The 26,721-nt window shown below is 41.3% G+C and overlaps 1 protein-coding gene across 3 annotated transcripts; it reads left to right on the top strand.

Annotated features, from left to right (window-relative positions):
* Positions 1–354: 354 nt before the first annotated feature.
* On the top strand, positions 355–26,636 carry LOC147049228 (guanine nucleotide-binding protein G(i) subunit alpha-2-like). Of its 3 annotated transcripts, XM_085925039.1 has the most exons (10): positions 355–632; positions 888–1,053; positions 20,010–20,052; positions 22,154–22,295; positions 23,795–23,955; positions 24,651–24,779; positions 25,384–25,513; positions 25,621–25,774; positions 25,860–26,056; positions 26,138–26,636. In XM_085925039.1, exons 2-9 carry the CDS (start codon positions 936–938, stop codon positions 26,048–26,050), a joined length of 1,068 nt encoding a protein of 355 aa, XP_085781165.1. In that variant the 5' UTR covers positions 355–632; positions 888–935; the 3' UTR covers positions 26,051–26,056; positions 26,138–26,636. The 3 variants fall into 3 exon arrangements, with proteins under 3 accessions (XP_085781165.1, XP_085781166.1, XP_085781167.1); XM_085925040.1 differs by lacking the exons at positions 355–632; positions 888–1,053 and adding an exon at positions 1,095–1,606; XM_085925041.1 differs by lacking the exons at positions 355–632; positions 888–1,053 and adding an exon at positions 1,103–1,874.
* The last annotated feature ends 85 nt before the right edge of the window (positions 26,637–26,721 follow it).

Raw genomic sequence — 26,721 nt, 5'->3', positions numbered from 1 at the left:
TCTTTTTGTTAGGGATGGGGCGGAGGTAATGATGGGAGTTTTTAACGAACTGGCTCTTTTGGCTCATCTCACTAAAAATAGTTGATTCTGTTTCGGCTCCCAAACACAGTTTTCATACATTCGGTTGTTAAATTTGCTGCCTAAAAGCTATAACAATGTAAAATATGGATGGATTAGGCTTTTGTAATTTCATCTGCATAGTGCTTCCCAAAATGTTAAATAAATAAAAAAAATATCTTCAAATGAACAAACACGAAGCGTATGGAACGGTCGCCCCGCCCCCTTTTGCTCGGCTCCCAATCAGGAGCCGTCTCCTCTGGGTTCGTGTCAAAAAGCCGTTTCGTTTACGAGCGACACATTACTAGTCGTACGGTGACTACAGGCTGACGCGGTTTGTGCCTGTGGTGTGGAGGGGGAACTTGACAGCGGCCCCGGGTGTGGCTTCTAATGTGACAAATCTCCGTCGCCTAGAAAGAATGCATAATGTTGCGAAGACAGTAGGACAAAGATTTCTCTGGAAAAAAAAAATCAACAACCTTCCACTGTGAGCGTTCTTGCAGACTCTTTGATTGATCGCTTTTTGGAATACTTTTTTTTTCTTCTCTTCTACGGAACTTCCGGAGCGTCTTTTCGTGAGTTTATCATGCGCTGAAGGACGTGTTGAATTTGTTCAAACAAAACACAGTCGCCTTGCCTTCCGGAAAACTGAAGTTTTTAAGGCTACTTTTTCCAGAAATAAAATAGACACTCATGCTGCTTTTGTGAAGTCGCTCGATTTGACGGCTGAAGGGATTTGGTGATCCGTCCCTCACCAAAAAGGGAGGTTTTTATTTTTTTTATTTTGTTCTCCCAAAGAAAGGCTTCGCGCCTCGTATTTTTCTCCCCAGGTGATTTTTTCCACAAAAGCAGCAGTCCTGAAGCGAGCACTCGGAACCATGGGCTGCACTGTGAGCCAGGAGGATAAAGCCGCGGCCGAAAAGTCCAAAATGATCGACAAGAGCCTGCGAGAAGATGGAGAGAAGGCGGCCAGAGAAGTGAAACTGCTGCTGCTGGGTGAGTACGCGCTCTGCCCCCGCCCCCTCCTTTCAAAGCACAAAAATCGTGCAACAAAAAGTTGAATGCCAATGAGTGTTAATAGCCGATTTTACTACCTTCATTCAGACCCTTAAACGTCTCACTAGTGGACAGCAGCTCTTTTTGTGCGCTTAACAATAGAATGGCCCCTGACACTTGCGCTTTATGACCAGGCAATTGGCATTGCATGCACCCTGTGTGGCCTTGCATCATCTCAGTGGCTCACAAAGGAACCGGTTGAGAAACTGGTCAAAGTTTGGAGTCTAAACAAGACCATATGTCACTCTCCAGACATGTTGGATCCAAACCTGTTTCTTCCTCTTCTGTTTGGACAGATTGGTAAAATGTTTGTTGGATCAGAGACATGACAAGGTCTACCTGATAATAACTTAGCTGCTGTTTGATCAGAGGGTGAACAGCCCCGACTTTTCCCAGAAATGTCCAGACGAGAGCATGCTCACTTCGAGTCAAAACAAGTCCGCGGGAGAGTGGAGTCATTCCAATGCTTGCGGAATTCTCTTTTTGGGTCCAAGTAAGGGATTGTGAATGCCTCATTTCCATGCAGTCACATTGTGGTCAATCACTCTAATGTGTCTTTTACTTCTCTCTGAGATCAAATTGCAGTTTTCTGTTAAGAACAGAAGCACAAGAACATAACTTTGCAGACTGATTCCCATTGGAGGCATTTCGGTTCCTGGCATGTCCCAATGGAGCATATAGTGTTTATAGAATTTCACTTTTATGCCTGTTGGAATCAATTTGACGTTGAGACAGGAATTGACAGTCAGCAAGCCCCGCGGGTGAGTAAACACAGTAAAGAATGTCAGATTGTAAAATCGAAGCGGTGTAGTCGACCGCTAACATTAGCGTCTTGCCACTTTGACTACATTCTCATCTTTGGTCTTTAAAGTTAGTACATGTAGTACAAAGTGTACATTTGAACAATGTGACTGACTAGCAACAGTTTGCACACTTCCTTCTGGTACCAAGTATTGAAATGAGAGTTTTCCCTGCTCCTTTCAATTTCTGTTTGATTATTAATGTTCCACTGTGATATGTTAATGTTTGTCTATCAATTGCATTCAGTGTGTCGTTTCCTCCACACTGTTGCAATTTTAGCAGCTTCGTGATCACAGCTTCCTTAAGTCGATTTGTCATCTCATCGCTCAGACGGAACATTACAAAGCAAAGGCGGAATAGAAAAGGCCACGTTTTTCCTCTCGTGTGCTGTTTGGAGACACGACTAGTTGTTAAGTTGCGCCCCCGGGTTAGAAGGCTAATGATACACTCTGCTCTGTATTGCAGGTTTCATATCAGTAACTACTATCCAGCGGCGTGTGTGCGAGGATTTGACGGGGATTATTACACTGGAGCGCTTAATCCGAGCTCTGTTCATGAATTTTTTACATATTGATGCTCGGTTTGCAGAAAGAGAAATATTGGTCAATGACTTTGTAAAGCTCACGTTACCGCTTACATTCCTGCACTTGGCAGTCATATATCGTGATGTCGCCCTTTAAGGGTGCTCAGCAGACGTCCCACTATTCTTTCCTGCCTCCGTTTAGCATCTGTGGCAGCAGCTGAAAAAGCTCTCACTTCTTCCTTTGGCCACATCTCATGACTGGAACTGGGTCGTTGAGCCAGACGCTGATGTTGGACTTTTAAAAAAATGTTGATCCTAATCATTTTGTACATTCATCCGTATAACGGAGCATTTCTCCACTGTGAATTCAATTGGTTGTCGGATTTGAATAACGTCTTCGTATGGTTAGGGCAACCTCACATGATTAGGAAATACCCTTCAATTCAAGAATAGTGGAAAACTGCCAGTGATCGACCACTACTATAAAAGTGTTTGGAATTGCCTATATAAATTGCTGAAACCATAATTTTACCACCCTGTGTCATCAACCTAATTCCTTATCTTAACTCATTCACTGCCATTGACCCATGTTCTGAATAAATGTTTCAAAGTGCCGTGTGTGCTTCAAGGGCCCCGTTTTGTCAAAGTCATATCAAAGAAAATGCAATCGCCTTTATTTTCAAAGAATATTTTTTTTTAGCTTTCTAGGCAGAGGTCATTGTGAGGATATACGGTTTGGATGGATAATCATGTTGCTGAGCCGTTGTTGAAATGTTTACAGGTTCCACAAACCCGTTGTTGTATAAACAGCACTTAAAAATCAGTTCAAGATTGTCGTGTAGAGCGCCTCTTGTGGCTGGAAATAATATTAAAAATGTGCCTTTTAGGGGAAATGCAACACCATCTTCACATCTGAAGCTCGGGGTTATAAAAAAAAAAACTTGATATTTTTGTTTTTCCATCACTCTCCCACTCTGGATGTAATAATACATGCTGGCATATGTCTTGTGAATTCACCCCGAGTTAATAGTAGTTCTTCATTGTTCATTTACAGTCATAACCACATAGAAACTGAACAACTTGTGTCTGCGTTTGTTTTGGCACAACGAAGTAGACAGAAAAAAAAAAAAAACCTGCCATGAGGGCATTTTTTCTCAAATGTCAAGGCTCTCTGTAAATGATGAGCTGAATTCAAAAGATCTTGTGACTGCTTATTTTTCTCACACGAGTCTCTCAAATCTTGTTACAGCGACGCCAAGTATTATTGTGGTTTCGGTGTACTTTCAAAGTATTTTTAAAGCCATCTGCACATGAAACTGTTGCTTATTGACTTGACAGTGTGTGCAAAAAAACAACAACAAAAAACTTTCTTGTTTGCTAATTTGCTTATTTCACCATAAACACTAAACAGTCATTAGTGAATGTGACATGAACAATTTAATACACCCTTAAAATCCTCATTAAAAGGTAGCGATCACTCGCTCCTTCCTTCCCTGCCTGCCAGGTTCTTGATTGACATGTAATCTCCTCCCCACTCTGTAATGGACTCACTAAGATTTTCTCATGAGCATCTTTTTTGGCTCATGATCCATTTCCCTTTTTTGCATGAATACAAAGTTTCTTGGCACAATGTTGCATTGTGAAAACACCAGCATGCAATCGGAGTGTTTCTGCATAATGCACGCGCGCACGCACGCACGCACGCACGCACCTCGCACGCGCATGCGCACACGCACGCACGCACCTCGCAGCAGACAGTTGACTTGCACTGTTATGCAAATATTTTGGCATGCATGCAGGCACAGCAGTAAGAGACTTGTAGCACAAATAAAAAGACACACTAAAAATAAATTCCATCTTTGAAAGATTTATGTAGCCGTAGTGCAGAGGATGCCAACCTCACATTGGTTTTGTGGATGACATGCGGCTACATGACAGTTGTGTTCTTTCAGGGACTGGAGACAAGGGCCATTGACTTTATTATCCACGGAGTCAGTGTCTACAATGTTGACTCAGCCTGTGTGCGCTAATTAGCAGCTAGCAAGCGTCATGAAGACTCGCTGAGATTGACCATATTTTTTTAAAAATAACTGTCAATTACTGAGCAAAGCTTCTTAGAATGTCATTGAAAGGAGCGCCAACATGGCCGTTTAAAGAAACTCAGCAATAGTGCCAGTTGGCTCTGCAGCCAGTGGCTCACTCTCTGTTATGCTGCCACGCCAATATTGTGACGCTTAAATGACGCACAAGAGGAGAAAAACACATTTGCTCAGTATCAATCTGAAAACAAAAATAGTCTCTAGATAAATAAAAGGGGGCCGGTATCATGAACGTGCGTATTTTCATGTGCAATAATTGCTTTGTGATTATTAGTCATGCTTCCACTTGAGTCATTTTTTTTAATTGATAGGTGGTTTCACCTTCAGGCACGATTAACAGAATGATTAACAATAGGCTAATCCGTAATGATGCTTATCCTGACATCAATTTTTGCTTTTGTTGCCACTTGAACTGCATATGTGTCTGATTTGTTGTTTTAAATTCTGGGGGCCAGATGGCCTTGTATTTATTCATTGTTTTGTGTTGTTATTTTTTCAATTTGAAAAAAAACATCTGCAAAATCCCTCTCACTTCCCGTTTCCTGTTCCTTTACCTCGTGACCCATTATGCCATCACACTGACTGATCTCACGTTCAGTCTGATTGAACTGAATATCCTTCCTTTGTTTTGAAACAATTGAAATATGAGTCAGATTTTAACAAACGGGCCGCAACAAAATGCCACCGCTAAATGCCGAGATGAAAATGGATGCATGGATTAGTCTTTACGTGGGAGCATTGTTGTCATTTTTGTGTTGAGACAGGGAGGCTTTTCATGAGCTAGCGCGGGAACTAGTAGTGTTATTGTGTACCTGGTGTAAAATGGCAGATAAAATTTAGCTTTCACTCGAGTCCCTTTTTCCAGTTTGATGGTTATCAAAGGTGACGCATACCCCCGCCTCTCATGCTCGGTGCCGCGTCGCCTCTGAGTTTCCCCCCCGCCATTAATGTGAGCAGCAGTGTCAGTATTTACCAGGCTGGTTCAAAGTCTGGCATTGCATATGTAATAAAAAAAAAATACACGGCTAACTTGTTGCTTACTCAAATATCATTTAATTGCCATATCAGCTATTTGAAGATACATTTCAGCCAATTAGGGTATGGTAAAATAGGCTGACTTTCTCAAATAAGCTGATGCTTCATGTTTTCGTCCTTGTTTACTCAACAAAGTGTGCCACAATTAGCTGTGTGACGCACAGGATAGCAGATCAGCCGCTGTTAATGTGCCAGCCTTGGCTAGAGCAAGCACGACGGATGTAAAAAGCCGCGATGGTATCATATTATCCTCTATATATTCATAAAATGTTGAAACATTATGACAGACTCTAAAACCTTTTTTGGTGTGCGTGCCCTTTACATCTGAAAATAAGTGAAGGAAGAGGAAGTGGATAAGTTTGCGGATGGACTGTATGCATACAAACGGAAAAAGGAACTGTTGCAAGAAGGAGAAGCTACTTAATCTCCCCCAAGTCAAATATTCTTTCGTACTCAAGGAGTGGCCAGTTTTGTAAATTCAAGGCTTTTTTTTGCAATTAAATTGAAATTCTCTCTACTACAAGAATCGATTTAAAAAGATGTCTATCTCCGGCAACCCTAGTTTTCCAATTAATAACACTCATCATATCTAATTGTCACTCTGGATTGCAGACGAGCTTTCCGGATGAAGTCAAGCATAACCCGTATTTTAAAAGTACTCTGCATTCTTGGGGGTCCACTGCTTTCTCTCCCGTATAATTGATCAACGGAAATACCTCAGTCTCCATGACTACGTGAGACTAGACAGGGGAGGTGGGGGGGGAGTCATTATTTCTCCCGATTTGGATGACCTGACGCTTGCAACCGATCCGTACGTACTTTCCCTCTCGTCGTTTCCTATTTTGCCCCAGGGCCAGATAAACTATTTTGGTTTCCGCTCGGGACACGACGGACGTTAGCATGTACAGTTCATGCAGTCCTCCCTGCTGCAACGCTGTTTATCTTAGCAGAGCTCTGCAAAAACACAATTCACACATCAAGTTCGTGTCCCCCCCCTCTTCCCTCCTTCGAGTCATGCTCACATGTTCAAGTTCCTTTGGGAAGTTTAGGATTGGGGCCTTTTCTTCGTGTGATCATATCACTAAACCGTGGACTGTAAGTAAACCATTATCCCGACTCACCCCTCCCACAGTCCATTTCCTCCTCCTTGCCATTATAGGAAATGAGCTCAGTTCGCTTCCCCCACCCCCCCATTCCCATCCTCATCCTCATCACTTTATCCTGTCATTTTCTGAGTCGGAAGGCCCGGCACTCCTGGACCCCCCTCGGGGCCTGCACGCTCACACGCAGCTGAGACAAAGTACAGTACCCCAAAATGGTCTCGGCTGAGGGTGATTCTTTCAAAAGCCAGACCCTCATGAGAAAGGCTTGTTGTTTTTTGTCAACACCCATTTAGGACGATTTTATTGACATTAGTTGTTTCTTTATGGCGATACTTGAGGAACACACACACAGAAGAACAAAGAAGCATTGTGTATCTAAAATGATGTCATTATTGTGTGTTTAGAATCCAGCCTAATTCCTTATGCTTTTTATTTTTTTCAGTTCGCCGTACTATAATTTTGAAGCAACAACAAAAAATAATGAGATAGTTGGCGCTCTAGAAAGAGAAGTCATTCGGAACTGTTGCCACCATGTGCGGGTGTAGAATGCTGAGAATAAGTTTGGATGTCACAAAGGGTGAACTTGGTAAAGTATGTTTTGTTTTTTTCACGGGTGGGGTGGTTATGTTGTGACAGCTGTACTTGGCAAGACCAATTGAACGGTCAATTTGCTGCAGTAGAATTGTCTCGCTTCAGTTCTTTTCTATTGACAAGTTGACAGCATCAAGTTCGTCAATACAACTTTATTTATAGGCCTCATCTGACTTGTGATTTAACAGCAGCTAAAGCATACCAGTCATCCTGCTAATAAAGTCACGGAAACACGGAATTCCACGAATAATCGTCGTTATACGCGATGGTTGTATGTAATGGCTTTTGCGAGAACTGTGGTAATGACAGAATGGAAGCCATTTGCTATTTTCGAGCGAGGTGAGGCAAATTGATGTCACATTTTTTGCCACACTTTTCGTTTTGTTCGCGGTGCTGCTTTGGAGGCTGCCACGAACAAAAAAAAAATGCTTTCAAGCACTCACAACTGTTATTTGGTTATCACACTTGATGGAATTGTGTGTTTTTGCTCGTCATTTTTGAGACATGGTGCTAAAACTGCCCATTCTCGAATTATTTTCATGAGGAAGCTGAGGCACACCTGTGCAGTTATCATGTTGTTTTATTATTTTGGCAAGAATTGGAGCAAAAACAAAGTGAGTTCATATACAGTCTATGAACACACACAATTGGATTTGTCATTTCTGATGATTGAGGCGTGACGTCGTTTCCGTTTTGCAACTCATCTGCCACATCCTTTGTTAAGGAGGCTGCTTATAAAAGAGAAGTGGGCGCAAATCTTTTGTTTGACTGGCGGTGGAAACCGACACGCCCTTCTTGTTCTGCCCAGAAAAGTCTAGCTTACTTAAAAAAGATAATGGCACAAAAATTCCACTAATTGTCAAGCAGGTTATGTTGTCAGCTGGTTCACTAAAAATGACGACAGTACATTTTTTACGAGTCAAGTTCGATGAGACTGCTAGAAGTGGAAAGTTTTGTTGTTTGCCAAAAGCTATCTGGTCAAGGTACTTGTTTTGGTTGGTCAAAGGTTATGGAAAGAATGTGACCGGCGTCAGGGCGCCAGTATCAACGATGTTGCAACCACAGCGTGCATGATGTCACTCACGTTTCCAGGAAGCTGAGTTTGAAAGCAAACAAGCAAGCTGTAGTTTTTCAATAACCAACTAAAGTTCAGCTGCCGGCGGAAGAAAATTATTCATTCCAAATTTTTAGTCTCATCCAGTCGTCTTGAGTTTCTCTGAACTTTCCAGCACCGACTTTTAATTGGCGCACATCACTTGAATTGGAATATTGGAAAATCAGATCTCTGATCTATAATGTACTAAGGTACATTTATTTTTTCTTTTACCTATTTTCTCTCAAACATGGCTAGCAACAGCTATATTCAACATGAGCCAAGTTTTCATTTGCCTTCATCTTACATAACAAAGGTCGCAACGTTATCATGGAGTCAGAACACCTTTGGAGTAATTGAGAATGATTATCCTTTAATATTCTGGGCTGATTTAGCCCTTCAGCTTCAAATGGCGCTTAAAGAGTGGCTTATGGGGAGTTTTGTTCAAAGCCGGAGCTTAACCTCTGTATTGGACCATACTGCCAGAGCCTCATAAAAGCACGTGGGGGTGTTTCTCTCGTCACGGCTCACTTGAGAAATCAGCATTCTACAGCCACTCGCATGCTATACCTAGTAGACATGTCGAGAATCTGAATGACTTGGATGTCGAGTTATATGTGGGGGGAAGCTCGTGTGGTCATTGAATAGTTCGTTCATTAATCTAACTCTATTTTGAGTGTTCATATCACAAGTGGAAAGGTCTGGGTGAATATTAGCTCGGGTGTTAGCATCGTTGTAGTCGTATCAATTAAAGACGGTTCGGCAATCTGGAAAATGTCTTCTGATTGAATATTTACTGGTGTATGTAGCCTGAAAGATTCGTAAATGTCAAGCTAGGTCTATTTTTTGGTTTAGCTGTCCTTATTCACTCACTCGTCCATATGCTGAATGTGTTCCCTGTTTTTCATTCATGCACTTTTGCTGAGTGGAAGAAGTAAAAGGGGAAAAAAAAAGAACAAAATAAGTAGTGCATTTCATTTTTTCTTGATTGCTTCATAAGTATCACTTCCGTTGGTCCACTTTCCAAATAATTCAAATGACTAATTTATTCATTTCAAATCTTCTCTTGTGAGGTCAGATAAAAAAAAAAATCTAAGATAAAAAAATAAATAATAATTGTGCACCCCTTAGGTTCTAAGATGCGTTGCAGCCTCTCTGTGCTGACTCAGAGATTTGAACTCAGGACCTCTACGCAACTCTTGCCCAACAACAATCAATTCCAATTGACCAAATACTTAATCAATTATGTCCATCCCTTGAAAGTGGTATCTTTTTCTCTTATGATCCACACCAATTTGATGTACTCGATTTATGTGTTTTTTTGCGTATGACGAGTGTTGTGTGCAAGCTTGGACAAAAGCAAAGCGTGAAGAGAAAAGATGGACAGAAGGGAGAAGGGAAAGAAGGCCTGGGTGAGCATACTGAAAGAAAGGGGTGAGGTGTTGGGGAAGGGGGGGGGGGGTGTTGCTGTGTACACCAACGGAGGCGAAGCAGGTCTGGATGCAGCCGAGTCTCTGGCAGCCACACAGCACTGAGGGCTTTATTGTGATTTGTAATTATGTGGTTTTCTGTGGGGCCTCAGCTTGCTGCGCTCCCACACTGAGGCCCTTTTTAGTTGGAGCATACTGAGTAGGAGAACAGAGAGAGGGCGGCGCCGGGGTCAACGTTAAATATTTCAGTTAAACCGCAAGAAGCGGGCATGACGGGAAGTAGCGGTGCTAGACTTGTTGGATAATTGTAACTTTGCTTTTCTGGCGAGTTAGTCTTTCTCATTGTTGGAGCAAATCTATTGAAGTTGTGGCACCGATACGGAGTAGCCATTCGAAAGAGTGCATGTCTGAATACTAACGTAGGGAACAGGAAGGGCGGGGCTGAGACCGTGCGGTGTGTTTCCTGTGAGGCAGGAAGTCAACCGGGTCACTCTACAGAAGCAGTAGGAATTATTGCTCCGAGCTGCTGGGGCTGCCCGCTGCCAAATTCCAAAATAAACAGCTCAGTGGATCCTAATGATTTTATAACATTACTCTGATTAGCCTATTGGATTCATTTACAGGATGTCGTATGATTTTTCAGTCTTTCCCTGCTCATGATTTTTCCCAGAAGGTTATTTCACAGATGGAAAGAGCCGCAAGTGGGGGAGGGCGACAACCTTTAGTTCACCATCAAACCGTGACCTTTACACTGCAGAACACAAAAACACATTAGTATGTAATGTAGATGACTCGGGGCTGTCGCTATCGATTTATTCTATTGATTATTCCATCGATCCATGGTAATAAGATTATTTTGTTATTGTTTGTTTGGAAGTTTGTTAGTAATAAAAATTCAACAAGTAAATCACATTTAAGCAATATCACATGTCATATTGCTGGATGGAGAAAATATTTTGTTCACGACTACACAGAAGCGTCATGGTGAGTTTTAAATCTACTGTCAATCCGAATGAAACAAGCCATTGTTCATGTTGTTAAACATACATAAATACATGACAGTCATATTTTTCCCCTCACCTTTTAGAGCTCTTCACAGTCCCTGACAATGATAAGCGGCACATTTAGATCAAGACTTCAAAACTGTCTCAGCTGGGTTCACTGTGCCCCAGTTTTTGCCTCGAAGCGGTCCTTATTAACATAGATTGGAAGTCAGAAAATTGACCTAATATTAGCTCCGCCGCCTCAGTGTGAAGAAAAAGACCAATGTGTACCGCCTGAGACAATCTTAAAATTGTCTCACAATGACTTAAAAATCTTTACAAAGCAAATTTTGTCTTCCCCTAGAAACGTTAAGTCTAAATTAGCACAACACGTCGAAACGTTTCAATATTGGCAGGCGCCTATAGGAGGTTTACACTACATATGGGCAGTAAAATGAAAAATAGCTCATGCATTTAAGAGACGGACCCTTCTGAGGTGCCCTTGAGCTAGACACTTGATCCCATTTAGTGCTCCGCCGACGCTTCCGAGCGATCAATCGATCTGATCGTGGCTGCACAGGCTCTTCACGCTCAGTGAATCTCGCCTGGACAAACAAGAGACAAATAGTCAACAGTCTGCATGCGCTCGGCAATAAGAGCTTATCTTTGCTCTCGGTCATCAAATGGATGAAAGCAGTCTCTAAGGAAATGACAGTTTTGGCCACTCGGCTTTATAACAGCTAATGTGTCATCTTTGCCCTCATGTTTGATAGCCGTATTCTCCATTATAGTCGTGACAGCTTTGGCTAACGGTGACATTCAGGCCGATAGTTCAGCCTTTCACATTTGCAGTCTCTATAGTGATTATCGCCGGTGCTGAGTCTGTTTGGAAAGCAAACCGGGCTTGTTTTGGTATCGGATTCCACTGAAAGGAGGTGGATAAAAAGGAAGCTTTTAGATCTGGCTATTGTTGGTAAACGTGTAAATGATATCAGTTAGCAGGGATGCTCGCACCTCATGACATGTTTTGCCCTGCTGACTGGAAATGTCCTGATCCAGTATCGGTATCGGCTCCCGATCCGGTTCTTTTGTGAGTATTGGACAGAATCGGATTCAGTCAAAAAGATTGGACCAACCCAGTTCCATGTGTTTTGGTGGCGTCAAAGCACTTTATGGCTTTATGGCTTTATTATGACTTGACTCACAGTGTAGGTTTGTTCAATGTATGCATGGCTTTGCGATGTTGCCAGTTAGCCTCACTTGATTGCTCACTCCTGACCATCGCTGTGGTCAGCTGCAGAGAGCAGCCCTGAAAGGAAGCGGAATAAACAAAGGAAGAAGCAAGCCAAACAAAGCTGCAACAGGCCTCTCTGCTAGCTCCACTAGTTTGCCTGCCACAAAGACTTCTCTGTGAGTCTGCTAATGCTCTGTATTCCTGCAGGGTACGTACCGAGTCACACACACACACACACACACACACACACACACACACACACACACACACCCCCGAGCATGGTTGCGAGGTTTGAGACTGCCACTAAGGAAATAAAGCAAACCCGCCTCGAATGTTTTTTGGGCACTCTTTGATCCCAAAACCTGCTTACCATCCAAATCGTTAAGATGTTACCTGAAACACACATTAGGGAATAAGTTAATGGCTCGGTTGGATGACAAAAACGTAATTTTATGATAATTTAACTTTTTCATATAATGAGATTTAACATCCCCCTGCTTTTATTTTTGAAATCGACTAGTTTAATGACAAATTAAAACAAGTCGCTCAGTTGGCCACAATTAGACAACACACATTTTGTTTGAAAACTGCCTGGGCTACAAAATTGAAAAGCAAGCTTCCCTGCTGTTCACTCTTGTCTTTCCGGGTGTCGTGCAGTAGTTTTGTCGGACTCGAGTTCACAGTTCACGGCCCCGCCGACCTCACGAGTCAGTTCAACTCAAGGTTATTGGACGGCTATCGATGTCGTGAGGCTCGCTACTCGGGGAAACCGATCTGTCTTATGCTTCAGGTAGTTAGTCTTGTTAAGTGATCCACATTGAAACCGCCACTTCTAAGGCTTTTCATAAGACAGAAAACAACATGCAAGAAAAACGTTTTCTTTTTTGAATTTATAGCAGCTGGATTACTGACCACCATGTGGTTTACGCTTGTCATATCTATTTTTATGTGACTGGTCTTTTTTGTCTTGTACATATGGCTGTCCCAACTTCCCCACCAAAAAAAAAAAAAGTAAAATTCTTTTGACTTTACATGAATATTATAAACCCCGTCTTTGTATCCATTTACCCAAAAGCAAACTACAACCACAGCTGCAATGGCTCATCTGCATTTTTTAATCACAAAGCAAACCATGTGTGTTGACTCAAAGTTATCTTCAAATTCACCATCGAATATCCCAAATCTGATAGCGTGACATTGTCAAGATGTTCACATTAGTAATTAAAGGAACAAATTTGCTGGATGTCATTTCAGCATGTGCTCACTTTGTTCAAGACGAATCAAGTTTCTTGCTTGATGGATTTTAATAATGATTCATTGTGAGGCTGTAATTGAATGTACTTGCACTTTTTGTATTGCCTCCCACTGGGCACAACTTTGAAGTTTAAACTGACTTGTTCTGTAAATGTGAACTCCTTCCTGGGTGCAAGTTTTAGCTTGTAAGCGCCGTGTCAACTGTTGAGACACCCCCAATTATACTCCTCCCCTTTTTTTTTTTTCCATTTCCTGTGCCTTTTTTTCCCCTCATAGCTTACACGTTGAAGTTGCTATAGTTACAAAGAGGAAGACTTAACTTTGGTTTCCTGTGGTTAAGTGTGGCTTCTTTCGTCATTCTTTGTGTCTTGCTCACTTCAGTTTGTTTCCCACATTTTGTCCTTCATTCAGCTTCATGAATCACAATCGACAATACAACTTGTATGGCTAATTTGACGTAGACCGTTTTCATTTTACTTGCTATATGGTAAGTTATAGGTCATATCTTTAGGCCTCGAAATTATATTTGAAAGGTTACGTATGATATTCAATTCAAAGTCAGAGTTCTTTTAAGAAAAAAATGCTGAATGATGTTTGCTGTATCCTTGCACTGGTCTATTAGACTTTTTAATGTCTGCAGACTTCAAGGCCAGAACATCGTCTGATTTTTCGGCCTGTCATCACAAGCAACCTTGCTCACCTTGGCCCCTCTTTGATCGATGGCCTTTCGGTTATAGTAATTATACCACATGGGAGTGGCAGGCTGGTGTCTGCCACAAAGAACATGATGCGTAGACCTTAAACTTCTCTTCTAGTTGAGTCTTGAATTTAGATTAATTTCACTCTGTGGATGGATTGTTTCTGTTTCTTTTTAGAAAAAAATTAAAATGAAAAACAGTTGATATTATTGCAACTTAAGTCACTTAGTTGAGAAACTCCTTCTCGTTTGTGCCTGTGTGTTTGTATTATAGTGTCCCCTGGTGGCCAATCAGCACACACCGAAATGAGCAGAATATCGAATAATTGCCTTTCAGTAAGTCAAGACGATTCTGGATATGTAATGAATTGTACTGTTTGATCGATTCTTGGTTACTGTTGGGCGGTTGAAGCACTGACCAGCCTTAATTAAAATATTAATAAACCTGACAGTTATTGCTTTTGTTATTAAGTAAACATTTGCACCAAGGTTCCTCCCCAGCCCGTTGCTTATTTTCCGATGGCACTATTCATTATTCATCATACATTTGCCCGATCCTTTAAGCCCAAACATGTCAGTGTGCACGCCTAAGTACAATGGTGGGTTGGGGGGGGGGGGGGGGGGGCGGGGTAATATGGCGGCAAATGGCTGTATAGTATATATAATGCATCAGCAATACATTTGCAGTCTTTCATAGTTCATGATGCAGCATTGTATGTCGACTCAGCACAACATACAAGTCGTCTCATGGGCTGGATCATGCATCGTTAGTTAATTCATGAGGGCCGACAATCAAACGTGTGCCACATAATTGAACAACCTGTTGCTCATTTTCGCCTTCATCCCAGAAGAGTTTTTTTCAAATTAAAAATGAACTCATAGCCATAAAAGAATAATCATGTTCTCAGTGTGTTACTGATGCCCAAACAGACTGATCATCTTTTTATTCCCATCAGATTTTTGGGATATATTTCCTATTCATTTTGGAAAACATTCTTAACACCAATGTAATCTCGTGTGCGTGCATATCCTCAATTTGTGATTACCGTTGAATATCCAGTTGCAGGTGAACGTGTCTAGCAAGACGTGCACAATCATGTCAGAGTAACACAAATGCAACCCTGACCCCGCCAGATGCTTGCCAAGCCCAAGGCCTGATTCAAATTAGAACATGTAAGGTGTTAAAATAAAGCAAGGTCAAGGCGATAGACATGCAGATAAAGGATTCCAGAAAATCAATCGATATGGTATTTCTTGATATTATTGATACTAATCATTTGGACATATTCAATTCGAAATAATAACCCAATAGTTGGAAACGTCTGAGATGGCTGCAGACCTTCAGGAGTCTTTGGTTTGACGCTCCTTCATTCAATATGAATTTGCACCATCTGGCGAGCACCGTCGTCACTCCCGTTTACAGCGCAGTCAAAGAACATTCCGAAATTAGAAAGGAAAAGCAGCTTGAATCAAAGCCAAATATCAAAGTCATCAGTGGTTTAGCTCCTCCTTCTGTGTTTGGAACCTTTCTCCTTCGCTGGCGTCCAAGGCCGAGAATCGGGTCATTGATTTGGCCGCTTGACTGAGTGACCTCGCTCAAGTGTCCCATCAGGTTCTCCAAAGGCCATACCTTTTCTCGCTGTCCTTCACCTTTCAGCTTCCTCATCGCCTTTACTGTCTCCAAGATTTATAGCTTGCTGCCTCACTCGTCACGACATGTCGTCACCGTCTTCTCCCGGGACTAAAAAGCTGCATGTGATCATTTTCTTGACCTTTGTTTGTCGGTGAGACAACGATGCTTTGTATTTTATTTCAACTCTGCTTTCGATCGCTGATTTAAGCTAGTTTTTGCAGGTGAGTACGAAGTAACTTTTTGTAGTTGTCGACAATTTTAAAATGGGAATATTCGTCATTAGACTGAAGCGGAACATTTCCAACAAAATTGCAATCTCAGCTTGTTTAACTATTATCGACAACAGAGCATTCACATTCAGACAACGTAGCAAAAAAAGCTAAATTAGGATTTAACAATCTTGAAAAGTCAACACAAGCATTTATATTCATAATCTACTGTAAATGCTGCCAAAATTCCCCATTTCAATTCTTTCAACCAATGCCGCCATCTTCATTGTGGCTAGCTTGCGCAGTGTGTGCGTGTGAGCCACAAAGCTGTTAGCATTTTAAGCATTGCCTACTATTTTAACACCATTACCATTCCAAACATAACCGCACATCCAATTTGCCTTTACTGTTCATCTTTGTTGGCGGTCTGCCCATAACTGAGTGTTCTTATTTTTCTGGTGAATTGTGACACGGAAGAAATGCCATCCCTGGAAAGCATCAAATGTTCTTTATTTCTTCTTAATGCCTTCATCAATCTTGTCTTTGTTTTGTCATTCAGACTCAATCTGATCTAGCCTCTTTGGCAGCAGTTGTCAGTGAGCTGTCCAGACTTGCTCTTTGCCCCAGGCATCGGAGCCATCTGTTGACTGAATTTCTTTGTCCCCGCATCTATCAAAACCACAGTTATGTTGCATATACACGCATTTGCTCATACGCTCTTATGTGCCAGCTGTGTCTATTTCCTCCTTGATAGGATTTCACGAGGAAGTGGTATTGTGTCTTTGGAGGGTCTCTGATGTAAAGTCTATATAGCTCATTAGTACGCCATTGATACTCTATGTAGATGGGTGAAGTTCGGAAAAATGAACTTCATTGACATACAGAATTAAAAATTATGGAGATGAATGAAGCTAATTAGCTCCATGAGAAGCAGCGATGGAAAGTGACAGAGCGAGTCTTGTGCATATTATCATTACCGATGCAGGAAAAAGTGCTGAAAAGGTACAGAGGTCAGAGGCTGCTTTACAAGATGCTGACCAACTCAGATGTTCATGCGTATGATGATGTCTTATCTTATCAGGCTGTTAGGTGTTCATTTAAGGCCACGTTCACTCTTGCAACTTTCGTGATACGAAAGCATATATGTACTTGCTGAGCCATCGCTGTCTTAAGATGAAAGACGTGAAAAAGGTTTAGAGTAGGAAAAAAAAATATTCACAGTTTTGCATGTACTTAATCATTTCCTTTATCTAATCCACTCCATCTTTTTCGCGTACTTGTCAGTCATGACATCTTGAGTATTTTTCTGTCGCCAATGAATAATCTTGCAAAATGTGAGTAACCAGTATGAGCCATTGAGAAGTCTGGGATGATGGGCATCGCATCAACAGCGGGGCCCGTGTTCTCTGCTCGCAGGGGCCCAACACTGCCGCCTTTGTATCCGGGCTCCGCCGGGATTGCTCAAAACAACCTGCGCGTGTTTTTTTATGGCCGATCGCAAGATGCTGATGCAATTAGCGGTCAGTGCAGAAAGATAAAAGAATAAAATGATTATTTCAAGATAATGAGGAAAGGCCTTGGCACAGAACAGTTGAATGGTGACCTGTTTTTCCCCCCCCCCCTCTTTTTCTAACCGACTTTCACTAGAAAGCATGCAAGCCTGACAGCGTTTGTCAATGAGTTACTGTCTGCTACTTGTTTTGGTTTTCTATTTACAAGGGAAGCATATCTGTTTTCATAGTTTGTATCAGATAATTATATCTGCTCAAGTTCATCAACAGGGCATTTGTTTTGTTGAAAATGTATTCCCCGAAGAAGAAAAAAAATAGGCCCTGACACCAATTTCACTAATCAACATGAAATTGGGTGGACAGGATATAAAAAATAAAAAATAAATCTTAGAGAGTAGCTGTCTAAATCTTAATGTTGCCTACTTTAGTCTTTTGGAAGTACACATATAAAAAGTATTTTTATTGAAATAAATATCTCTGCACCTGAGATCCAAACAGGAAAGATGTCCTGCTGTCATATATTTTTGGCACGAAACCCCAAGCATCTGCTAATCTCCCCGTTCATCTCACATTAGAGACTCCTGACTTTACCAGGTCACGTCTCTCTTAATAAATATCATTCCTTGAGTTTTGCCTCCATTAATAAATGAGTCGGGTCCTTCAAGAGGCCGACGCATTGTGTTATTAAAGCACGCACACCTGAGCAATTGTTTGAAGCCTTTTACTTCCAGCTCATGTGAATGAAAAATTTAAACCATATACATCAAAACACTGGATTTGAACTTTCCTCTATGAAAGCAAAATAAAGTACATTTGACAACATTTCAACTGTAGGGAAAACGTAATACTTTTTGACTCCTTGAATTGTTAAGCAGCCAACAGTTATTTTTCAGTATTTCTCTTTCTTGATATGCGTGCTTGTGCGTGCGTACACATTTATGAGAATCCTTTTCTATTAGTCCCTCAAAAATATAAACAAATACAAGCGGAATTGTGGATGGTCGCGCATGAATGAGTTAGCTCATTTCCTGTGTGCACAATAACACAAGAAGCTCTGTTTTGCGTCCATCTGCCGTCAGACTGAATAATAAACGTTCCTTTTCCATTCGAATATTTAGCACTCATTTTTATCGTTAATTGACACTTGGAATGAAAAGATTCTGCTAGTCGCATGGAACGTTTCTTTCGCCTCTTGCCATCCTGCTTATCAATATGGCCGTCTGTCTGTTCGGCATTGTCATCTGATTCTTTGTGTACAGTTGGTGGCCGCAGCATTAGGTATGCCTGTTAATAATGGTTCTAATTAGCCTGATAAGAATTTTATACTCTTTGACATTCATGATAACAGGGGTGCAGTTTGATTGTCACTACCACAGAGGACTTATTAAACAAGGATGTGGTTGTCTTCAGGAAGGTCAAATATTGATAGAATCAGCCATTTCATGATGATGTATTGCAGAGGTGTCAAACTTATTTTTGCCATTGTACTCATAGTTTCCGTCGGAGGGCCATTATGACTGTTAACGCAAATATTATATACAGCATAGGCTACACAACAAACTGATGAATGATGAGTGTTGAAATCAGACACTAGTAAAAACTGTTCAAGTATTTTAAAAATCTGCATGGTAATAAAAATTGCTTGCAATATCTGTAGTTTTTAAAAGTGAACACAATTTGCAATTTTAGTATTGACACATGAAATCAATGCACAATTTGTCTTTGCGGGCTAAATAAAATGATGTGACGGGCCGTATCTGGCCCCCGGGCCTTGGGTTTGGCACCTATGATGCAATTGTACACCACTGCAAACAACAACCACAATAGTAAACATCTAACACCTTCTGGGCAATGAGCATTGATTGATATCTCAACTGCTCTTCTCTTGGGGTTTTGTGACTTAATCCCATACGACATCCACACATTTGTGTGTGTATTTCTAGGCAGGCAGCATGTTGTGGTCCTATAGAAGTGTCTGAGCTCCGATTCCATATGTAAGTCAGAGCTGACAGCTGTATGTGCAAAGCGTCCTGGCCCATTCCTACCCAGAGGCTTCCCTGTGGATGTCTGACTCGTAAGGTACATCGAGGGACTTTACCCTAGGCTAGTTCACTGACAGGCACACCCGTGTGTGTGTGTGTGTGTGTGTGTGTGTGTGTGTGTGTGTGTGTGTGTGTGTGTGTGTGTGTGTGTGTGTGTGTGTGTGTGTGTGTGTGTGTGTGTGTGTGTGTGTGTGTGTGTGTGTGTGTGTGTGTGTGTGTGTGTGTGTGTGTGTGTGTGTGTGTGTGTGTGTGTGTGTGTGTGTGTGTGTGTTGTGCTGGATTCCTTGTGGCAGATGAGCTCCCTCTGGTCGCCCCGGGCTGTCGGAGTAAACATAGCAGAGGGCAAGAAAAGCCTTTTTCAGTCCAAGGCATTGCCATTAAAATAAAAAAATGATAGTGATTTGTCTGGAATGAAAAGAGGATTGTCGCTGTTGTATGTCGAAACTTAAATGGGCCCAAATTGCGTTTTGAATTCATAGCAGTGTGTCAGCTGGCTGGAACTGTGATGGGTATCCAGTGAGCAGGATGTTGTGAGAGCAGGGAGGTAGAAAGGAGGGTAGACGTTCCAGATGGGAGACGGACGGCCTCTCGGGTGGACTGTTTACATTTCCCCGTCTAACAGGAGCGTATTTTTAATCTGTTTTTGTTCTCTTTGCAGGTGCTGGGGAGTCTGGAAAGAGCACCATTGTGAAGCAGATGAAGTGAGAGACTTGATTTCTTTGCTCTTGTTTTTTTCTTCCTCTAAGTCTGACAATTGCAATAAGTTGGCGATACTGTACGTTTTTTTTTTTTTTATCCTAGCTGATACAACAATGTACAATATTAAGACTGAGATGCTTGTGTTATTATTGTGCCAGAGTTTTTGATTGCTTTAATTCAATGTTTACATCGTTCCCACAGCCCCCCCCCCCAAGTAAAACATCCTAGCTCCGCCAGTGAGACAAAAAGCCATTTCCAATGTCCACTTCTTAACCACTTACTTGTCTGTCCCATTTGATCAACTTTATTCACATTTTTTTATCTTCTTGACTAAATAAGTTAATATCCCAGAAGTGGTTTAAAGTTAAACTGTGATTATTATCTATATCTTCGGAGACTCGTACGCCGCTTCTGTGTTCATCTACAATACCCCTGAATGATTTAGAAAAATAATCAAATTGGGATTTAATAAGTATTTTTTCCAAGATCCTTTTCCACAAGTAATAAACATCAGATTTATTATGAAAAAATATTTTAGTCTTTAGGATAAGGCTAACATAAAGGCCAATGAACCATGAATTAATGAGTTCATTTATTGATTTTAATTTGAGTTGTTCAACACATGTGCAAGTACAGACATTTTGTCTGACTTTTCCTCCCCAGAGGCTCATGCAAAGGAATGTTCCTGCTATGATAATTGCATTCTTTAGTTCTCATAAATTAAATACTTTGTAGTTGGGCAGTCATTTTAACCTTGCAAAAACGTATTTAAAAAATCATTGTCGAGCATAAATACAAAAAAAAAAAAAAAACAATGCTGCTGACTACTTTCTTTTATCCTGTAATTGATTCAGCAGGCCTATTTTATTTCTAATAGAAAACATTCAAGGAGCCACTTGTGAAGATAAACTGAACAAATTTAATTGCATTACTGTGAAAAATATCCAACAGTGTAAATTCAACCAATTTATAAAGAAATGCTGCGACGTTTACTGACAAGCACGACAGATAAATTGTTACTATTTATGTTTTGGACAGAGCATTTTATTTTCTGTTGGTTTTGCACCATTTGCTCGATCAATAATGAAAATGTTTTTCTGCAGCTCTACAAGGATAAACGGTAATATATTCCAACGATGGCAGAAACTAGATTGTAATACTCCCCTTACGCAACCACGTGACGGTTGAATATTTTGTATGCTGGGGTTTTAAATTGCATTAAACGACGCAACGACGAATTTGCAGCATGTGTCACAATCAAGCCAATCAAAGCGACACTTTTCAAAGTATTGTTTGCTTGAAGAGGAAACAGTGGGGGAGCTTTCAATCTTCCAAGCTGTCTTGCTGCTTCTCAGCAGACACGCTTGCATTTTAATGAGCTTTCATTTAGTTGGGTGCATGGCTTGCTATTGAGCATTCTGGCTGCGCCACCGGTCTCTGGATGACGACAAACCAAAGTGGATGCTTATTTTCGTGTGAGCCTCTGCAGCTCTTCTTTATGTCAATCTCCTTGCTCGCTCGCTCGTGCGAGGAAAGTAGCTCATGTTTATTTCAGGCCTGGTTGTCAGGACACCTCTAGCATATCATAATGTTATTTATATAATTAGATTTATTTATTTAATTTGTTTAACAATTCTTCCCAGTTTTTTTAGTTTTTTGCATAATTCTGCAAATATTTTCATGTTCATTTGTAAAGATGAATCATATTGAGATAGCTGTTATATTCCATGAGCAGGTTTTGTTTTTTGTGTGTCTGTCATGGGCCTTTTGCTAGCGTTTGTTCTGTCGCGTGATACGAACCCGCCACCTATAAATGCCCGATCGAATTACTTAAAGCCTCGTCACAATTGATCCGTAAAAATTCAGTCGATTGTGTTAAATGGATTGTTGAATAATCGAGTCTTCAGGCAGTCGAAGCAAAATGGAGGGCACGACTTGGCTTTAACCAGCCGATGAGATGTTGATTCAGTCTCACAACATGCCACTGTGCCACAACTTTGTTACTTTTGACAATATCAAATATGTGATGATTCTGAAATGTTTTCACCATGAAATAAAAATGCTTTCGTGGCTTTCTAACCTCTTTTCGGTGTCGTATTCCAGGATTATCCACGAGGATGGCTACTCAGAAGAGGAATGTAAGCAGTACAGAGCAGTTGTGTACAGCAACACCATCCAGTCCATCATGGCAATCATCAAAGCCATGTCCAACCTCAAGATTGACTACGAGGAAGCTGGAAGGGCGGTAAGGGGACAATTATTATTTGTCTTGTGTTCTAGATTTACAGTTGGCTATCTGAGCAAAGCAATATGAAGCTGACCTGATGCATAATAAAAATGAAGCATAAAATACATCTTCAGGGAACCTGCTGGCGTGCAGTGTAACTTATCTTCGCCGCCTGGAAATATAATCTTTTCTAATCACCATCAAAGCTGCTCTCTTGCCTTCATCTTTAACACCCATATCGTGCCTCGAGGATTTTGTTCTGCGGAATTTACACACCAGCGATTCTCTCTCAAGGGAAACGTGACAGTCCCCACCAGGAAGTCAAGTGTGAGATGTAGATTTTTTTTTATTATTTTTTTTAGACTGGCAAGTGCTGCGTGTTGTGCCCCCGCATGTGTGCCTGTGCCGCTTCGAGAAATTGTAAAGAATAAGCTTTCAACAAGCGACCACCTGGGGATGCGATGAGAAGATGTCAACAATGTAAAAAAAAGAACATTTATTGAACCTGCTGTGTGAAACACGCACACAAACACACAATTTAGCATTTTAATAGAAAAGAAGAACTCTTCTCATTTACATTTTCACATTTTAAATATTGAGAGTTAGGGTTTGTCGAAGAAAGAACTCTCTTGCCTGATTTGAAAAATGTTCCGTCTTCTTGTTGTTTAATTGTATCGTAGCCTCTCACAATGTGTTTAATTGGTAACAGTTGGTAACGCCCAAGGAAGTAACTGGATGCAATTTTTTTTATGTATGACACATGTACAACGCTTACAGTCTATTTAAAAAAAAAAATTTAAGTAAGAAAATATTCGTTCGTCATTCGTCACAAATTCACTATTTTTGAATGATAGTATGTTGGGGACTTTTGTAAATAGTTGAATATAGGAAGTTAGTGGCTTAGTGCTTATCAGTACTTCTCTTTTGTGGTTTGCTCAATACAGTCAGTTTTGTTTTTTTTCCAAATTGGCACAGTTTCACCTCAACCAGATGTACCCTGATGATCTTTTTTTCCCTTCACCAATGACCAATTTCATCATTTCACTTCGACATATTTTCTAACTGACTTTTTTTGTACCCTTCTGTCCAAAAACTAAAAGTCTGGTCTTCAAATATTGAGTGCTTGGGCTCTATGTACTGAAGCAGTTCCTGTTTGACAAAAAGTACAGGCACTGGATATTGAAAATAAAACTTCCTTCAGACTCTAATCAACAAACTATTTTTAGTTCAGTGTTTCTTGTCAGTCTGGTCTGCAGCCGGGTGTCTGAGAATTACTAACTACCTATTCAAACCTATTTTTAATTCATGAGCAAGCAAATTAAATCTGATTGACGTAGCAATAGTGACGCCCCGCTCCATTTTTTTCTTGATTTAAAAAAAAAACTGCATTCGTCTTGATTGCGTGTGCATATTGCTTCCTTAAGGTTAATCTAGTTTTTCTTCATCCCAGAGAATGTCATCCTGCAATATCACGATGATAATAAACTGTGTCTGATGTGTTTGTTTTGTGTTGTCAGGACGACGCCCGCCAACTGTTTGCCCTGTCTGCAGCCGCGGAGGAGCAAGGCATCTTGCCGGACGACCTGTCAAACGTCATCCAGCGACTGTGGGCCGACGGCGGAGTCCAGAGTTGCTTCACAAGAGCCCGAGAGTATCAGCTCAATGACTCTGCCTCCTAGTGAGTGACCATTCCATCCAGTCAGCTAACTTTGCAGAGACAGAGAGCCCCCTGGACTGGTCGCCAGATCAAATATAGTCAAAGAACCAGATAGGAAAATTTTGCCTCATCAAACATGTTTGAAGCCCAAACATATATATCAATTGTTGGAGGTAATTTAATTTTTATTTACATTTATTTTATCAATTGATTCATTGGAAATAAAAATTATAGTGGTTGTAAATCAATTATTTTGCATATACTGGTACAATTAATTTGTTGTTTAGTTTTATTAAATTATTTTTTAAATGAAATTAATTCCATAAAACATTCAAAGAAGTCTATTTATTTATTTATGACTGACCTGGCCCATCTGTCTGCTCTGAAAATCAAATGAGGCCCTTGAGCACAAATGTTCACCCATCCGAGCCTTAAAACGAGATTTCACCCCGTGTTGTGTAATCGCTCCAGGTAAATATACACTCCTGCTATTGGATCATAAATTCGAAGCTGACTGTTTGGTTGTCAGTGTGCTGGTGATATTGTTGCCCAGCCAGTTTGAGCTACTTTCTATTTTTCTCAGGCTTGTGTGAGGGAGGTGGGGGGGGGGTTATGTGAGGCTTTGAATTGAAGGAACCTTTCCATCCAATCCAGTGCACATCGCTTTCCACATGATGAATATTAACTCTGCTTTTTGCTTTCCTTCCCCCACCCAGCTATTTGAACGATTTGGAGAGGATAGCCAAGCCTGATTACATCCCCACCCAGCAAGATGTGCTGCGAACCCGGGTCAAGACCACAGGAATTGTGGAAACACACTTCACCTTTAAAGACCTGCACTTCAAGTATGACTATTCTCACCACACCATACACTTGACCAGGCTACTTATCAATTGTTCTCTCACTCATGCATGGCTTCTTAAAAGGCTGTACGTAATAATTAAACCTCATAATTCTGTCTGGTTGTCTTTTTTTTGGAGTGAGAACATAAAACAGCTGCAACTTATGTTTATATTGGCTGAGGCCCTTGGAGTTCCCGTGCACACACAAAAAGGCAACTATAAAGCCTTCTAAAGTGTGTCAGTGTTATAATGAGCTGTGCTTACTCAGCCGGGAGCTTTTCTTTAACAAACCAAAGCGCTCCCCGTAAAAAGTGCTTACCTTGAGCGCCGCATCATCAAACACCATCGCTGGTGTCCTCACTCCACCTTTAGCAGCTGGAAACGCTGCACATGAGCACCCTGAACGCACGCAGCCCCATGAATAAGTCAAATGAGTTGAAAAATATACCAGCACAGCCTTGTGTTGTTCCCAAAGCAGCTGCTCACAAAGAGGAAGTGTTGACAAGTCTGCAGGAGGATAACATGGAAGTCGTATTATGTAGCTTGCCACCCTGGCTCCAAAAAAAATCATTTAAAGGTTATATGTGTGTGTGTGGTGTTTTTGCAGGATGTTTGATGTTGGAGGCCAGCGTTCAGAAAGGAAGAAATGGATCCACTGCTTCGAGGGCGTCACGGCCATCATCTTCTGTGTGGCCATGAGCGCTTACGACCTGGTCCTGGCTGAGGATGAAGAGATGGTGAGTTCACAAGATGACAACGTTGCACCTGATCTAAATCCCGTCTCGTGGTTATGTATTTGTGATTGTTGACCTTCAAAAATGTCTTTCAACTTTGTCCCACCCAGAACCGCATGCACGAGAGCATGAAGCTGTTTGATTCCATCTGCAACAACAAGTGGTTCACGGAGACCTCCATCATCCTCTTCCTCAACAAGAAGGACCTGTTTCAGGAGAAGATCACCCAGAGCCCCCTGACCATCTGCTTCCCCGAGTATACCGGTATGGAAATTCAAGTATGCCCGCAAAGAGGTGTTTCTAATATTTTGGTGCTAAGCGTCAATCTCGTCGTCGCCCCCGCCTTCAGGCCCCAATAAGTACGAGGAGGCGCAGACGTATATCCAGACTAAATTTGAGGACCTGAACAAGAAGAAGGACACCAAGGAGATCTACCCCCACTTTACGTGCGCCACCGACACCAAGAACGTGCAGTTTGTGTTTGACGCCGTCACCGACGTCATCATCAAGAACAACCTGAAGGACTGCGGCCTCTTCTGAGAGCAGGTGAACGTCAGGAGCAAGAACCGTCTGTCCGTGTGCCGAGTCAGCATATTCACGCCACTTGTTGTTTGTGTTTCTGAGCAGAGGAGCTCTCGTAGAACTGAACGCGCATCCTGAACGACTGCACTGGCCGGCCACCATCTCGCTTTTCCTCCTGCAAGGGACTGCCAAGCCCAGCAGCCTTGCAGTGTGTCCACTCGATGTTAACGCTCTTCGGGCTATGACCACGAAATCAGCATTTATTCTTATTTTCTATTTTTTGCCAACTTCTTTAATATATATATATGAATTACTTTCATTTTCCTTATAGCGAGTCCCATTATTCAGTTTTTAATCACATCAATCTTATTTTTAAAGAGAAGAAGCACACGCCTGGACTCCAGATATGATTTATATCGGAATTGTTTTGTTTTTTGTTGTTCGTTGTTGTTGTTCTTGTTGTTGATAACGTTTACATAGGTTCATCATCATCATTCATAGCTTGTATTGTTCTGCATGACTCAACATGATGGCTATTAACTCTTATTAGTTATCTGCACAAATGATCTAACATTCCTACAGAATAAAAAAGTATTAAAAGGCAGATGAGACGGCGACGTTCTTGCTGAAATTTAAAATTGTCTAGCGAAATAACTTTGTGTCACTTTTTATACTGTGGTAACCGCTTT

The sequence above is a fragment of the Syngnathus leptorhynchus genome, chromosome 11, assembly GCF_054491065.1.
Source record: "Syngnathus leptorhynchus isolate UIUO chromosome 11, UIUO_Slep, whole genome shotgun sequence".
NCBI classification, from domain to species: Eukaryota; Metazoa; Chordata; class Actinopteri; order Syngnathiformes; family Syngnathidae; genus Syngnathus; species Syngnathus leptorhynchus.
This window is presented reverse-complemented; position numbering and strand designations above follow the sequence as displayed.